Source organism: Diabrotica virgifera, chromosome 7, assembly GCF_917563875.1.
Source record: "Diabrotica virgifera virgifera chromosome 7, PGI_DIABVI_V3a".
In the NCBI taxonomy this organism is placed as follows: Eukaryota; Metazoa; Arthropoda; class Insecta; order Coleoptera; family Chrysomelidae; genus Diabrotica; species Diabrotica virgifera.
In genome coordinates, this window is record NC_065449.1 from 28586627 (window position 1) to 28602618 (window position 15992).

Below are 15992 nucleotides of genomic sequence, written 5' to 3' on the forward strand. Positions count from 1 at the left end.
AAAATTAGTGTTGCTAGTAATAAACTTTTTTTGGTATGCGGGATCCAGGACTAAATATGAAAAGGTCGCACGCATGGAATAGATGAGTACCTATACCTATAATATGCAAAGAGTTAAACAATGTTGTAGAGACAAAAACAAAAAGCGTTAGATAAATAATAAATGTATGTAAAATTAGTATTGCTAGTAATAAACTTTTTTTGGTATGCGGGATCCAGGACTAAATATGAAAAGGTCGCACGCATGGAATAGATGAGTACATATACCTATAATATGCAACCAGTTAAACAATGTTGTAGAGACAAAAACAAAAAGCGTTAGATAAATAATAAATGTATGTAAAATTAGTATTGGATACTTTTTTAATTATTTATCTACTTTATCTAACTTGATTTTAATTGAAAACCCTTAATTTCTTATCGACTGGTAAGCTAATAAATATTTTATTAGGGGTTTTAATGGTTGTCCTTTTAAACAATGGTACTAAACAACACTTAGAGTATTTACTTTTATTTTCCATATTAAATACACACCCACACAATTCAATACTATCTCTTCAAAAACTCTATTCAACTTCAATTTTATATAAGAAAGGAGAACTGTTATTACAAAAGATGATGATATGACGTCACAAGGGATCGCGCGCTTTTTCGATCGTTTGAAATGATTTAAATTCACAGAAGATTTTAAATTTCTACTTTTAAAGTTATTATGCGGTTTTGAGGCGTGAAATTTTGAAAATCTTATTTTTAAACAAAACTGAACATTACTATGTAATAAAAAAATGTGCAAGTTCCCTATGCATAATACAGTTTTTGATGTGTTATCAATTAATAAAGAGATTTGTGAATTAAGTAATACAATTAATAGACAATGTAATCTTATTATTAAAGCAATTTATTATTAGACTAATAAAGTAATTTATATTGCAATGAACTTTCAAATAATAACAATAAACATAAATCTTTTTATTAATGAACATCACAGGAAATAGGTAAACTTTATGATACACTCTATTAACTGAATCTTGTCTAGTAATTAGTAATTAATTTAATAATTAATTTATTAGATTTACGATGGTTTGTAATTCAAAGTCTGAGTTTGCGATGATTATCTATTGCAGCCTATCTGATGTTTATTTGCTATTTTGATAGTAATCTTCATATTTGGATGCCAGTATCCCAAGTACAAGTTAAAAGCACAGGAAATACTACGCAGCCTTATCGGACTCCTCTACTTATGATACTACTATTACGTCATCGCCAGTTAACTTGGCGAGACGAACAGCCCAAAATTGCAGAGTGGCTTAGGCTACGGCTCCACGGGCGAGAAATTGACGCTAGCAGTAGCCGTAAAACGAACGTAAGGTTCCCCGGAACGGAATAGGAATAGCCGAACTGAACCGACTACAGGACTTGTGCGTAGTCGGTTCAGTTCGGCTATTCCTATTCCGTTACGCGGAACCTTAAATTCGTTTTACGGCTACTGCTAGCGTCAATTTCTCGCCCGTGGAGCCGTAGCCTTAGGGGATGATCATCAGTCTCTGTGACGTTGTGCGTATTCGCTGTCGCCAAGTTAACTGGCAATTGCAGTAGAAACTTATCCTTTTATGTATAGGTACTAGAGCAATTTGCCTGAATATTTTGTTGTTATAATTTATTAAATTATATATTTTTTCTGTACATATTAAAGTATATACGTTTCTTATGGCCTGCTCTTGCTTTACACTCATTCAGGAATTTTTCCTTTGTTTCTTTTGTAGTTAATATAATCTCACTATTGAGTATCTTGTAATCTGGAAGATTCTGTCATTCGCGCTTATGCGTCTCTTGCGCCGATTATGTCAAAGGTGTGTCTTGCAGATTTGTCTTACAAATCCAGTCCATTTTGCCATGATTCGTTACTCTTTAAGTAGTTTTTATTAATATTCGAGTCTCATCATTCCTCGATACGTATTTCATGGTTCCCCAATCATTAGGATCTTGCGAACTCTTTTGACTTGTTTCTTCGTGTAAGAGTCGCTACAAGCCTATACTGGTACATTATGTGATAATAATTACCAGCTGGGCAGTTCGTTCCTTACGACGTGCTAGCTTAGAACTGGATGGGCTAGATGAGGCACATACCAAGAGCATGGGGGCTCATGCGGGTAACTTTTTACAGAAACAAGTCCCTGAGACCGATACGTCTGATGCCATTTGTGCTGAAGAAACTGTTTGATGGGCATATTACAGATGGCGTATGGATAATAATTGCTGACCATACTGTACCTACTTACATCTAGCCCCAAAGTACCTCTTCAAGTAAATATCGATAAACAAGAGCTACATTTGTTTCCCAATGTAAATTATTTTTTAACTCGTTCAGTACCCATGCCGATAGTGTGTCGGCACGAGGGTTTCATCAAGGGCGCCGATAACGCAGTGGCGCACCCCGAGGGGGTTTTGGTGGTTAAAACGCCTCCTAGAGCATATAGAAATATATGTAAAGAATAATAGAAACATGTAACTTATCTTTCACAAACAATACAAAAAAATTTCGATGCACAAGCCAACCCCTCCCAGAGAAAAATTGTAGGTGCGCCACTGCGACAACGCACGAGGGACAGCGGTGGTATTTCGTTACTAAATGAACCATTTAAGTAGGCGGTACCAGCCATGTGGTGTTTGTTCAAGATGAGCATTAACGTGTTAAAGGAGAGTATAATAATATACGATTTATAAAACATAAAAACTAAATCCAAATTCGCCTTCACATGAATTACTTTATCATTAACACCTCTTCAAGTGTTTTACGAAGTGTTTTACGAAAACACTTATAACCCTTTTCATACTCACTTTAAGCTCTACTCCAGCAGGAACCACGATTGGCCTAAAACTAAGGGAATGAGGACAAATCGGAGTTACCATAATCGCAGGTACACTGGGATGGATCATCGAAGCCCCTGCTGCTACTGCATATGCGGTACTTCCGGTTGGTGTGCTGACGATTAGACCATCGCCTTGTACTGAAGTTATATGTTTACCATCCAAAAATAAATCTAAAACAGTTTAAAATATATTAGATGCTTAAAAACAATATGATATTATGTGTAGAAGATTGACGTTACAGACATTTCATTTTGCTTAAGTATGAAATGTAGTTTCTGTAAATTAGAAAATCTGGGGTTTCGTTTTGATTTAAATCTGTCTCCTCTCATCCCCCGATAGTACTATAGAGTCGACATTCATTTCACTTATTTCCCGTTAGAGGGCGTTCTAACCATACTACGGTATAAATAGTTTTATTTTTGTACCGAGAACTACGGACGTTTTGGTGTAAATTTGTCTTCTGCAGAGCCTCCTTGACAACAGGTAGACCTAGAATTAGTACTATCGGGGGATTAAATTAAAACGAAACCGTAGATTTTCTAATTTTACTAATGCCATACTCTGTATTAGCGTACAAAGGCTCGTTTAATACAGGTTCTCTGAACCGCATATTGGAATATTTTCCTAGCTGTGACTTTTGATATTGTCATATCTGGGTTAAACAGAGAACTTGAATCGAGTCGACATTCATTTCTGTAAATTATTCTATGTAAGTTTATTATTTTATTTGGCAACGATGACCAAGATTAGATTATGATATAAAAATACCATAGCCCCCATAATGTATCTAGCAATTTGAACATACTATGAATGAAAGAAACTTTTAACATCAAACATAGTCACAAAAAGAACGAAAATATCTTGAACGTAAAATCCTCAGACATATTTATAAAGGTCAGCAGGAAAACGGATTATGACGTAGATGCAATAATTTTGAGCTTACTGCCATTATAGATTATAGTGAACCTAGCATCAGTAGGTCCATCAAAATAAAAAGCTGCAGTGGCTAGGCCACTTAGAGAGAATGAAAGAGATGAAGCCGTCGAAAAACATTCATAACCAAAGAGCGAAAGGAGTGAGGAGAAGGGGTGGGTCCGGAGCACGATTTAAGGACCAGGTGGAAGATGATTGCCGAGTGTTAAGAGTCTGAAACTGGAAAACCGAGACGAAGAATAGGAAGGAATGGAAGCTGATCATAGAAGAGGCTCTACAACTCACTATGGGTTGTAGAGACAATGATGATGATTTACTGTTTTCAGCTTTTTTAAAGTTTCATTTGCTACTTTTTGCTTTCCTGTACTATACATTGGTTGCATCTGATAAATTTGTATATATAGTATTTTTACTACAAAAACGTTATTACGTAGGTCAAAATTTTTGACGTAAGAGAACTGTCAAAACATTAGAATGTGACTTTTCATTATTGCCATGTTTATTATATATATGGTAATAATGAAAAGTCACATTCTAATGTTTTGACAGTTCTCTTACGTCAAAAATTTTGACCTACGTAATAACGTTTTTGTAGTAAAAGTACTATATGTCCGTATTTGTATACAGGGTATCCAGAAACTCTACTGACAAACGAAGACAGGAGATTCCTCAGATAATTTTAAGATATTTTAACCCAATTAACTAGTCCGAAAATGCTTCCTAAGGGAGCTAGAGCTCTTTAAAGATGGCGTCTTGTAATTAGTTTTTATCAAGTAACTCCAGAACTCTTCTATTGAGAAAAACAAAAATTGGTACACATATTTATCTTCCAGAGATAAATCGATTCCATGCATTGTTAATTTCTAGTACCGGTCATAGGCGTCCGTTTTGGGTAGGGCAACAGTTATTTTATCACATAACTTTTTTATCTTTAATTTTTAAGCATTTTTGACTCTGGATTATTAAATTGTGAGGTATTTTACAACTAAAAGATACTCTTGTTTTAAGTCGATAGGATACACCGTTTTCTAGAAAAATCGATTTAAAAATATTTCTTTTTATGAATTTCAAAAAAAAAATGAAAAGAAAAAACTACTTAGCAATCTGAAAAGTGGTAAGTTTATTTATATTTCAGAGATGAACCGATTTCATTAATTTCGAATTTCTAGTACGGGTCACATGCATCCGTTTAGGGTAGATTAACGGTTATTTTATCACATAACATTTTTGTCCTAATTTTTAAGCATCTTTGACTCTAGATTATTAAGTTATGAGGTATTCCAGTACTAAAAGTTACTCTTGCTTTAAGCTGGTAAAATACACAGTTTTCTTTTTTGAAAAAATTATTCAATTTTTTTTCAAATTCAAAAAACGAAAAATTTTCAAATCGATTTTTCTAGAAAACCGTTTGTCCTACTAACTTAAAACAAGAGTACCTTTTAGTACTAGAATACCTCACAATTTAATAATCCAGTGTCAAATATGCTTAAAAATTAAAGACAAGAAAGTTATGTGATAAAATATCCGTTGCCCTACCCAAAACGGACGCCTATGATTGGTACTAGAAATTCGAAATGGATGGAATCGATTTATCTCTGGAAGATAAATACATGCACAGATTTTAGTTTTTCTAAATTGAAGCGTTCTGGAGGTATTTAAGAAAAACTAATGACAAGATGCCATTTTTAAAGAGCTCTAGCTCCCTTAGGAAGCATTTTCGGATTAGGTGAATTGAGTTAAATTGCCTTAAAATTATCTGAAGAATCTCCTGTCTTCGTTTGTCGGTAGAGTTTCTGGACACCCTGTATATGGCCAATGTTGTTGGGTATAATACCTATGTTTCTGATGAATAGAGTAGTAGGTACCTATATTTCTCACAGCAGGTTTCTTGAAATGATTCAGATTTTCCTTAAATAATTCCCTTTGTTTTTAAATCTCGTTGTCATTATCATCATTAACTTTTATCTATATTTTTTAGTAAAAAAAACGTGTTGTATTTGTCAGAATTACGGTTAACGATTTGATAAGTTTACCTTAAAATATATTAGACAAGCAGTTTATTATTTCGTGCTTCCTCAACCACGATTACCATTGTTATCTTTATTTCTCAAAAAACAGCAAAACTAACTAGAGCGGATGTGGTAAAAATAATATAAAGATAAGAATTACACGATTTTAAATATGTGCACAATAAATAAATAAATAAAACATGTCATTGTTGTTATTTGTAAGTTGTTTGTCAAAAGCATCAAGTTTTTTTCATATATCGGGGAAAAACACATAGACCGTGAAATAAAAACCTTTTTTTCCGTCAGTTCGACTAAGAAGGCCAGACAAGCGATAATTTACGGAGCCGTAAGAGCAGTAAAATGAAGCGCGAAAAATGGCTCCTATCCTATGTTGCTACGCGATATTTTACAGCTCGTCTGGGCATCCACTACTCTCACCGTGGGACCCATTTCCGCGCTTCATTTTACTGCTCTTACGGCGCCGTAAATGATCGCTTGTCTGGCCTTAGCCTTCAAGCTTTCTTTTGAGTTATATGATTTGGATTTCAAGTTTAAATTTCTAGCGTTTTCTATGACTTGTTTGACTAGAAATATGCATGAGCGCTCTTTTCAGAATCTACTTGGTTCTTAAATATTAGTTTTCAAGTACTAGTAGAATGGGCAGAATAGCAGATGGGTACATTTCGACCTCCTATTCGGATCCCGTACTAATATGAACGTTGAACGTATATGAAGTTTCATTTCAATCTGTCAATTCATTCCTTGTTTACAAGCCATTAAATATCGAAATGTCACAATATTTTTTACAATGGAAAAAAGTATGATGCAGTGGTTGCATTTTTAGTTTTGGAAGGTTTAAACGCAAAGGAAATTTATGGACAAATATTGAAAGTGTGCAGGGACTATTCGCGTTCAATTAATATAGTTATGGTAGAAGGGAGCGTTCAATTAATAGTTATGGGTTGCTGAATGTAAACGTGGTCGTACAAGCCTTGAAGACGATCCACAGAAATCGTAGAAAAAATACAGGTTTTGGAAAATCATCTAGTGACTGAAAGAGATTTAGTAGAAGCTCTAGTCATCTCGTTGGGCAGTGTAAGCAATATTTTGACTGAAGGGTTTCTGACTATTGGGTTTCAGAAAGCTGTATTCACAAAATAGGTGCCGCATTCGCTAACAATGGAACAAAAGTACATTAGAACGCGGCTTTCTCAGAAATATTTAGAGCGTTTCGGAAAGATAAAGTGGATTCTGTGCGTTAATTTGCCACTTGCCACAAAACAAGGGGCCAATGACTGGTTTTCGGCTCCGAAATGAGTTCGTTTCCAGAAATTGGTCAAAAGCATTAGTTTTTTGGGAATTTTTTTAGTGGATTACTTGCAAATTAGTAAAATAATTAACTCTGAATATTATTATAACCTTTTATACCAACTGAAGAAAAAACTTCTTGAAAAAAGACCCGGGTTTCAGAACAAAAAAATCATTTTTCATCAAGACAATGCACCGTGTCATATGAGCATTTTGACAATGGCTAAAATCAATGAATTAAAGTTCGAATTGTTGGAGCACCACGGTATTCACCAGATCTGGCCCCTAACGACTTTTATCTCATTTAATACCTAAAAAAATCCTGTAACAAACGTGGAAAGCGTTTTTCATCAATTGACGAGACAATGGCCAAATGACAGTTGACCATTTAACTCCAATATGTGAGGTTTCAATCCTTACAGTCCAACCACGTGGGAAGAGTCCTGTGTTGCCCTGGGTAATATCCAGGAATATTTGCAACATAACTAAGTATTATTAAAAACATGTAGTATAACACAACAAGTTTCAACATTTACAGGGTTTTCACCCAAAACATTTTGGTGGCTCAAACTATTCTATTTTTTTTGCTTTTAGTAACACTGATGATGGATTTTTTAATCCGAAAACGTTCTGTGATTTAATGTAACCCTTATTGAGGGAATTTTATCCAAATCTGAAAACGGTATTTCGATATTTCTAACCGTCTTCGAGATAATCGACCTCAAAATCTAAAATGTGACGTCACAATCATTTTATTTTCTTCCGACACACTACACGTCCAGCTGAAATCGTTGCTATTAAGTAGGCTAGTTTTTTAATCTCGGTTTGTTAAGCAAAGCATAGGTTATTTACATTTGAGTTTGACACTTCGTGAATGTCAAACTAAATTTTAAATTTAGTATTAATAAAACATCAATGACATTTGATAGTGAATTTAATTATTATATAAAATAAATAAGATGTTTAAAAATACAATTTGAGTATATTTTAAAAGCAATAATTTATTAACAGCTTTAGAAAGGTTTATACGAGTATTCGGCCTCCCCTTTGTGATAAATGGACTGTTCCATTTGCTATGAAATTAAAATATAGTCGGTTCGCTAAACTCGACACAACTGGCTAGTGATTTTAGTAGGTAATTTTTTTGTTTTTGCGAATTTTGCCAAAATTGACAAAATTACTAATTATTTAGTAATTATTAACTAATTAGTAATTTTTTTTGCCAAATTGGCAAAATTATTGACTAAAATCACTAACCAGTTGTGTCTGAGTTTAGCGAACCGACAGTATATGAAATAATATTGCTTGGTATAAAAAATTATGGTCTGATATGTGCAATTACACCTTTCTAATGGAAAAAAATATTTGAAAATTTCTCTCGAATTATGGATACCAACAACATTTTCATTTATAACTCTTTTATTTTTAATTTGACGAAGAAAAGTTATTCATAAAAAGCTCTTCATGTTCTAAGATTTATGATGCAACCATCATATGTAAAATTTTATTAATTTTATACGAGGTATATAAAAATATGAATTTCGATCAAGAGTAAACTACCTTTATAGTTCATAACATTTAAATTAGAATGATATAATTGCACATTAAAACATAATTATTAATTCTAAACTACTTTTCATAATAGCAATTTTCCATATTATGAATTAAAATACGTAAATAAACAAAGTTTTCGTTATGATAATGCTCGCATTTTCAGCTTGTTTTCTTATCGAACCGCAAAACTTATTGAACCGTGTAACAGCCTTCAACACAAACTTACCTATATTTGATAAATAAGGTGAGGGACCCCTATCAATAACTACTTCATTTAATACCAAAACGTTTGTAGGAACTTTAGTTGGCTTGTCATTTGATTTGTTTTGACCGTCGCCCTTTTTCATCACTATACACCTCAAACGGCTTCTTAACGTTAAAGCTGCGTGACCTGCAATATTATAAATAATTAAACATTAAATACATAGATTAAATAAAGATTAAGTGAGTGAAAAATAATTTCGACCACGAATCAAGTAATCTGTTAACCGAGGTACACACAGTACACAGTACCAAGCGGCGCCGCTAGGAGAACACTCCAATAATGCGTCGCAGATTACTTATATGAAACGTGGTCATTTTGTACTCTAATACAGAGTATGGTATGACAAGAAAGAAAATAATCGTTTCGTTTTGATTCAATTCGAGTCTCTTGCCATCCTCTGACACCTGAGGTTTCGGAATCTATTCCTTGTCAAAGAGGCTTTGCAAGAAGACTGAATTGGACCATAACGAAACGAAGAAGATGGTGCAAATATTAAAATATTTGCACCGGAGTATGCCGGAGTCTAACCATACTCCGGTGCATGGGCACTTGAAGAAGAAGTGACTTACCTTCGAGAACATTATTAACTTGTTCTTGAAAATTTTCGAACTGGAATGGTGTGAGAAAACCTAGAGAGCCAAGATGGAATGCCATTACTGGAGGAACTGATTGCTGGAACAACTGGCTGGCGTAGAGAAGAGTTCCGTCGCCTCCCAAACAAATTATGAAATCTATTTTGTCGGTGAGATCGTCTTTGCCATCTCTGAAAGTCATCAGTTTTTCTTTGATGTTCGCGAACGACTTATAGTTTTCTAAGTGGTTATCCTCCATTACGGATGCTTCCACGAACACGACCATTCGTTTTTCCTAAAATAAGAATTGGCATGTTAAACAAATATTTCATTAAATATAATTAGCAATTAAACAAACTAAAGGAAGAAAAGCTGTAGGACCTGACGAACTACATATTCAGTTAATTGATCATGAGCCGTTAGACATATAAGGCCGGTCACTCACTATCAGATATACCTGACAGATACACCTGAACAGTTAGAACTGTCAGGTGTACCTCATAGCATGTGAGAGGCTAATTATTCCCGCAATTCCCGCCACATTCTACCAAGTACACCTGAACAGTTAGACCTGTCGTGAGTGGCCGGACTTAGTTAAACACCTCGCAGAATTTTCATTTCCTGTTTTTTCGTTGTTGACTTTAACAGACGCTGATTGATTCCAGTAAATTTCTGATTAGACGCAGGTCCTTACCGTCAATTCAACTATCTTGCAGGTCTTCTGTTATTTTGTTGTGTTGAACTTTGCCAAAGGCCTTTTAATAATTAATGAAGTAGATACACTGCAGTTCATATCCCTAAATCTTTGGATTAGCAATTCTGAGTTGTAAAGAGTATATTGAACAAGTATACTGAAGAGGACTCTCTTGTTCCCACATCTTTCATAAAAACTTATTCTTCGCAGATTTGGTCGCCAAGAAACTTAGAATTCCCGCGACCTTCCAAGTATCTAACAATGTTTTTTGAATTGTATGGACCTTGATATACTTGTAATATACTGGCTGTCGTTCCATTACTCCCACTTCTTGGTAGATACGCTCACACTCGCACGACAGACAAAGATAGCTAGACCACCGTACTTGATATCGACGTTACACCCCAATGCATTGTTTAGCATATCCCTAGCCAGATCTATTCTTGACATATCTCTGTCAAAACAAACCTTCATTTTGATATGAGATCGCACATACCAAGGATGTGTCACCTTTTCACCCTCGCGACCTTGCATCGCGGTTTACAGCGATGTCGATGCCAAAACAGGATACTGAAAGTATCTTCGGTATGTTCTGTCCGTCATCGATGTAAACCCCGACCGCGATCGCGACCTACACCGCGCTCATCTATGTATCTTCGGCATGTTTTTACCCTTAGAGTAGCTGAAGATAGAGACCAATGAAGAAAATTTGTTAGGAGTATTGAAAAAAATCACGATTCTCAGTAATGGGAAAAAGACAAGAGAGAGAATGAAGCTATATCTGTGCATATCATTATCTACGTTGTACTTTCGTTTTTTTTGCATTGTTTTTCATTAAAGTTGCCGTGATTTCGGCCTTTTTTATTTTTTTTTTCTTTAACTGTTGAGCTATTTTTACATCAAGTAAAGCATTACTGAGCCTATCCTGTATTTGAGTTTTGACCTCTGGATGATTGATTTTTCTTCTAATAGTACATTCTTTCACGGTTTTTGCTCTAAATTTTAAAGAACCGCTTGGATTGACATAAAATTTGGCATACGCATAGCTTACATGTCAAAAAAAAGTAATATTGTGCCGATGTGTGCTTTTGCCCTGGGGGTGACTCTCACCCCCTCTTGGGGGTGAAATAATATATGTCCAAAATAAGTCCGGAAATGGATAAACTGACTAATTTTAAGTAACTTTTGTTCTATAGAGCTTTTTCGCCAAGTCAGCACTTTTCGAGTTATTTGCGAGTGAATATGTTCATTTTTCAACAAAATAACTACATTTTTAGACGGTTTTTCGCAAGTAACTCAAAAAGTAAGTATTTTGTCGAAAAAAACGTTTTTAGCAAAAATATAGCCTGTAAAAAAGTAAAAAAATGGTGTACGAGTTAGGTCTCTGGACCTCGTAGAACCAAAGTTATAGCCAATGAAAAATAGATTCGTATTCACCAAATTTCAAATAGAATATTTCGAAGTGAAATATCCAAAAATTAAGCACTTTTTAGTCCAGAGAAATAAGATTTTTCTCGTGACACATCCCCCTCCAGGCCGAAACCAAATTTTTTGAGTAGTATGGACATCTATATTATTAACCTATATGTTTCCTGCAGCCGATTTTGATGATATACATAGTTATAAACAAATGAAGATCAAAAAACGCTAAATTTTCGCTTTTTTCGTCTATTACCAAAAAGTTAAGCACTTTAAACAAATTTGAGGGTAAGAAACTCATAAATCGTATAAAAAACTTCAATATGGCGTTCGCTGAATATGTCAATCCTTATTGGTTGCTTAGAAAATTGCAAAATAAATCATAAATTTTGAGTTTTTAAAAATATTCATAACTTATGTAGAAATTAACTTAGAACCTTCTTATTACACGGAATGCTGATACTTCTTGTACTTAAATTATATTTTAAATTTCAAAGCAATTGGTCAAATAGTTTAAAAGTTATTTAATTTGTTTATCCCAAATTAATTTTTTTTGCAACACTACAAGTCAGAAAATTATGAGGCTACAATCATACTTCGGACAGTTTATGAAAGAAGAATATTTATACTATTACCATTATTAAAAATAAATGACAAAAAATAATTTTAAACAGTGTAAAATTATTTTGAAAAAAACATGTCGATTTTTTGCTTACTTAAAAATAATTAGAATAACTTTTTAACCGTTACCTGTAGAAAAATTATTTTTTCATATTTAGAAAGACTGAATTTTTATACACATTTAGAAAGAAAACAACTGTCCTAGGACAATTAGGGACAAAGTTAGCCCCCCCCCCCCATTTATTTAATTCACATGGTTTTTCAAAATAATTTTGCAATATTTATAATTATTTTTTGTAATTTTTTTTAATTAAATTAATACTGTAAATTTCCTTCTTCCATAAACTATCCAAAGTATTACTGTAGCTTCATCATTTTCTGACTTCAGTGTTGCAAAAAAAATAAATTTGGGAAAAACAAATTAAATAACTTTTAAACTATTTGACCAATTTCTTCGAAATTCAGGGTATGAATTAAGCACCATAAGTCTCAGCATTCCATGTAATAAGAAGCTTCTAAGTTAATTTTTACATAAGTTATAAATATTTATAAAAACTCAAAATTTATGATTTATTTTGCAATTTTCTAAGCAACCAATAAGGATAGACATATTAAGCAAACGCCATATTGAAGTTTTTTTTATACCGTTTATGAGTTTCTTACTCTCAAATTTGTTTAAAATGCCTATTTTCTTAGTAATAGACGAAAAAAGCGAAAATTTACCGTTTTTTGATCTTCATTTGTTTATAACTATGTATATCATCAAAATCGGCTGCAGGAAATATATAGGTTATTATTATAGATGTCCATATTACTCAAAAAATTTGGTTTCGGCCTGGAGGGGGTTGTGTCACCAACAGGCTATTTTTTTTCCTTATTTCTCTGAACTATTTTGGGAAAAACCCATTTTAACTTTTTTAAAGTGTTTAAAAAGTTTTGTTTTTATAAAAAGTTTCTAGCATTAAATTTAAGCAACTTACGCTCAAAATAAAGTTGGTCCCTTTTGTTTTGGCAAAAAAAAATCGGGAAGACCACCCCCCAATTAGCAACGTAAATGAAATTAATCGTTGCCGCTCCACAAATTATTTTACTTATGTTGTGTTTATATGATCTGTAAGTTTCATCGATTCAAAGTGCTTATTTTTGAAAAAATTTGGTTTTAAAGTAAAATTTTTAAAAATTTTAATTTTGAAAAATATGCTTTTTTTCAAAATAACTTAAAAACTGTTAGAGATACCAAAAATCTCGAAAAACAAGAAAAGTCAGCATTACTTTTCTGAATATTATGTATTTTTTGTTTTTCTGTTAGACAAAAATTGATTAAGATTTGGTGTTTCTAAATTTGCATACACACGTGATCAGTGACTCGTTCAACCCCTTTTAACTACAGTCATTTCAAAAATAAGGACTTTGAACCGATGAAACTTACAGATCATTATAAACAATACATACATGAGTCAAGAAACTTGTAAAGTTCTAACGATTAAGTTCATTTAAGATACTAATTAGGGGGTGATTTTCCCGATTTTTTACCAAAAAAAAAAGGGACTGACTTTATGAGCGTAACTTGTTTACTTTTGATGCAAAAAATTTTTTTTATAAAAAAAAATGAAGCTTTTTTCAAACACTTTAAATAAGTTGTAATGAGTTTTCCCCGAAATGTGCTTCATTTTTGGTTATTTCACGTTAAAGTATTCCATTTGGAATTTGACGAATATGAACCTATTTTTAATTAGCTATAACTCTGCTTCTGCTAGGTATAGAGACGTGATATATACATCATTTTTTATAGGCTATATTTTTGCTAAGAATGTTTTTTCGACAAAATACTTACTATTTGAGTTATTTGCGAAAAACCGTCTAAAAGCGTGGTTATTTTGTTGAAAAAATGAACATATTCACTGGCAAATAACTCGAAAAGTATTGACTTAGTAAAAAAACTCTATAGAACAAAAGTTACTTAAAATTAGTCAGTTTATCCATTTCCAGACTTACTTTGGACGAATATTTTTTCACCCCCAAGAGGGGGTAAAAACCACCCCCGGGGCAAAAGCACATATCGGCACAATATCATTTTTTTTTCTGTGACTTGTTAGCTATGTGTATGCCAAATTTCATGTCAATCCAAGCGGTTCTTTACAATTTAGAGGTTTTGGAATATTTTGCCGTTAAAGAACGGACTATAATATGAGTAGTTTTGGGCGTTTTGTTTTCACTTTTTCTAATTTACTCTAAATTCGGCTACTAAAAATTGTAATCAGAATTTATAACCGCCTCTACCTATTTCCAGGTATAAAAAAAATACACAAAGATGTATTCATTATACCAAAACTGCAAGTGTACGGAGTTTTCGCCACTCGCACTTCTTTCTCCAATACCATGAGATCCAAATATGGCCTCCTGATCTGCCTCTTCTCATTTTCGCATTGAAATTACCCATATATTTTTGATGAGGGTGATCACTTGAATGTAAAATGTATGTCTTCTTCTTTGTGGTCACTTGTGGCGCATATATCTGTACGAAATATTTATTTTGAATATAGGTAGTCGGTAGTCAATACTGAGTGACATTCCTTAATTGAATTCAAAGATGTTAAATTGTATGACGAACAAGTTAGTTTCCCTTTGAGGAGTTTTTATTAGTCTTTGTGTGTTAGTTATATTTGCAACACCATTTGGCAAAAAAAGATTGAAACTTATCTGATGTTCAGTACTGTAATTATTATATTATGTTATTATGTATCATTAAAATATGTAATTAGCAATTACAGCATAAAGAGATGTACTTTAAATAATATTTACTTAGCTGACTAGTGTACGTTTTCAAATAACAACTCTTATTTTTATAAAAACAACTATTACATGACACGACAAAAATTATTTACCTATTTGGTAAAACATGGCTAATTAATATCGAATTCGTGTAATATTAACTTTGTTTATTGCTGTAGTTATGGTAGGGGAGCCCAAGCGGGGATTTTTGCAGTTACTCGAGCGCGTCAGATTATCATATGGGGAGAAACCTGGTACCCTGCAGATGAACCTCTACCATATATTGGCTCTTAACACAGGGGAGTTCGTTAAGGGGGACCCGAAAAAAATCTATCCTTAAAAAAACTCGAAATTGTCAGATTAAGATAATACTCTGGGCTAATTAGCAAAATACAAGGAAAAGTTATTTACCAGCAATTTTATTGCTGGAATCGAATCTTATTATTGTATGTATTAATAATATAGGTATGCAAAGTCCGTAGATAGTGTGCTACTTTTTTTATAAACAAAATGGCGCCCGAAAATCGTGTTTTTTTCAATTTTTGCTCTATAACTCCAAAGATTATAACTTTACACCAAAAACACCCAAATAAAAATTGACCGCAATGCAATTCTGCACAGAGACGTGTTTTCCCGATTCAGTTCGACGAAAACTTTCCCCGGAAAAAGCGGGTTTTTCCAACAAAATCTTTAATTTTCAACTAAAATTTTAGATAAGTAATTGTTAATCAATATTTAAATAACTTGGTAATGTAAAAGCCCTTCTCGTATAGATTATAATTCCAGAAGCCCATGAAAATTGAATAAACAGTTTAGCAACAATTGAATTGTTAATTAAAAATTTACGGTCGCTATAATAACGACAATAATTATGATGCATAAGAATAACTATGATTTTTTCATAAAAAGACACTATACCCATCTAATGTACTTTACGGGATTGAAATTGGACTATTTAAGCGGCCTCAGGAATAT

At 33.1% G+C, this 15992-nt stretch overlaps 1 protein-coding gene across 8 annotated transcripts in view; it reads right to left on the reverse strand.

Moving 5' to 3' along the window:
- Nucleotides 1–15992, reverse strand: part of LOC114330604 (NAD kinase) — a 214517-nt gene that overhangs the window by 17261 nt on the left and 181264 nt on the right. For all 8 annotated transcript variants that reach the window (XR_007699462.1, XM_028280004.2, XM_028280002.2 and 5 more), the window contains 3 exons: nt 9509–9806; nt 8901–9065; nt 2838–3040 (listed from right to left, as the gene is read on the reverse strand). Coding sequence is in view for 7 of the 8 variants with exons in the window: in XM_028280004.2 (XP_028135805.1) it covers nt 2838–3040; nt 8901–9065; nt 9509–9806 (666 nt within the window). In the remaining variant the exon portion in view is untranslated. The remainder of the gene's footprint in view (nt 1–2837; nt 3041–8900; nt 9066–9508; nt 9807–15992) is intronic.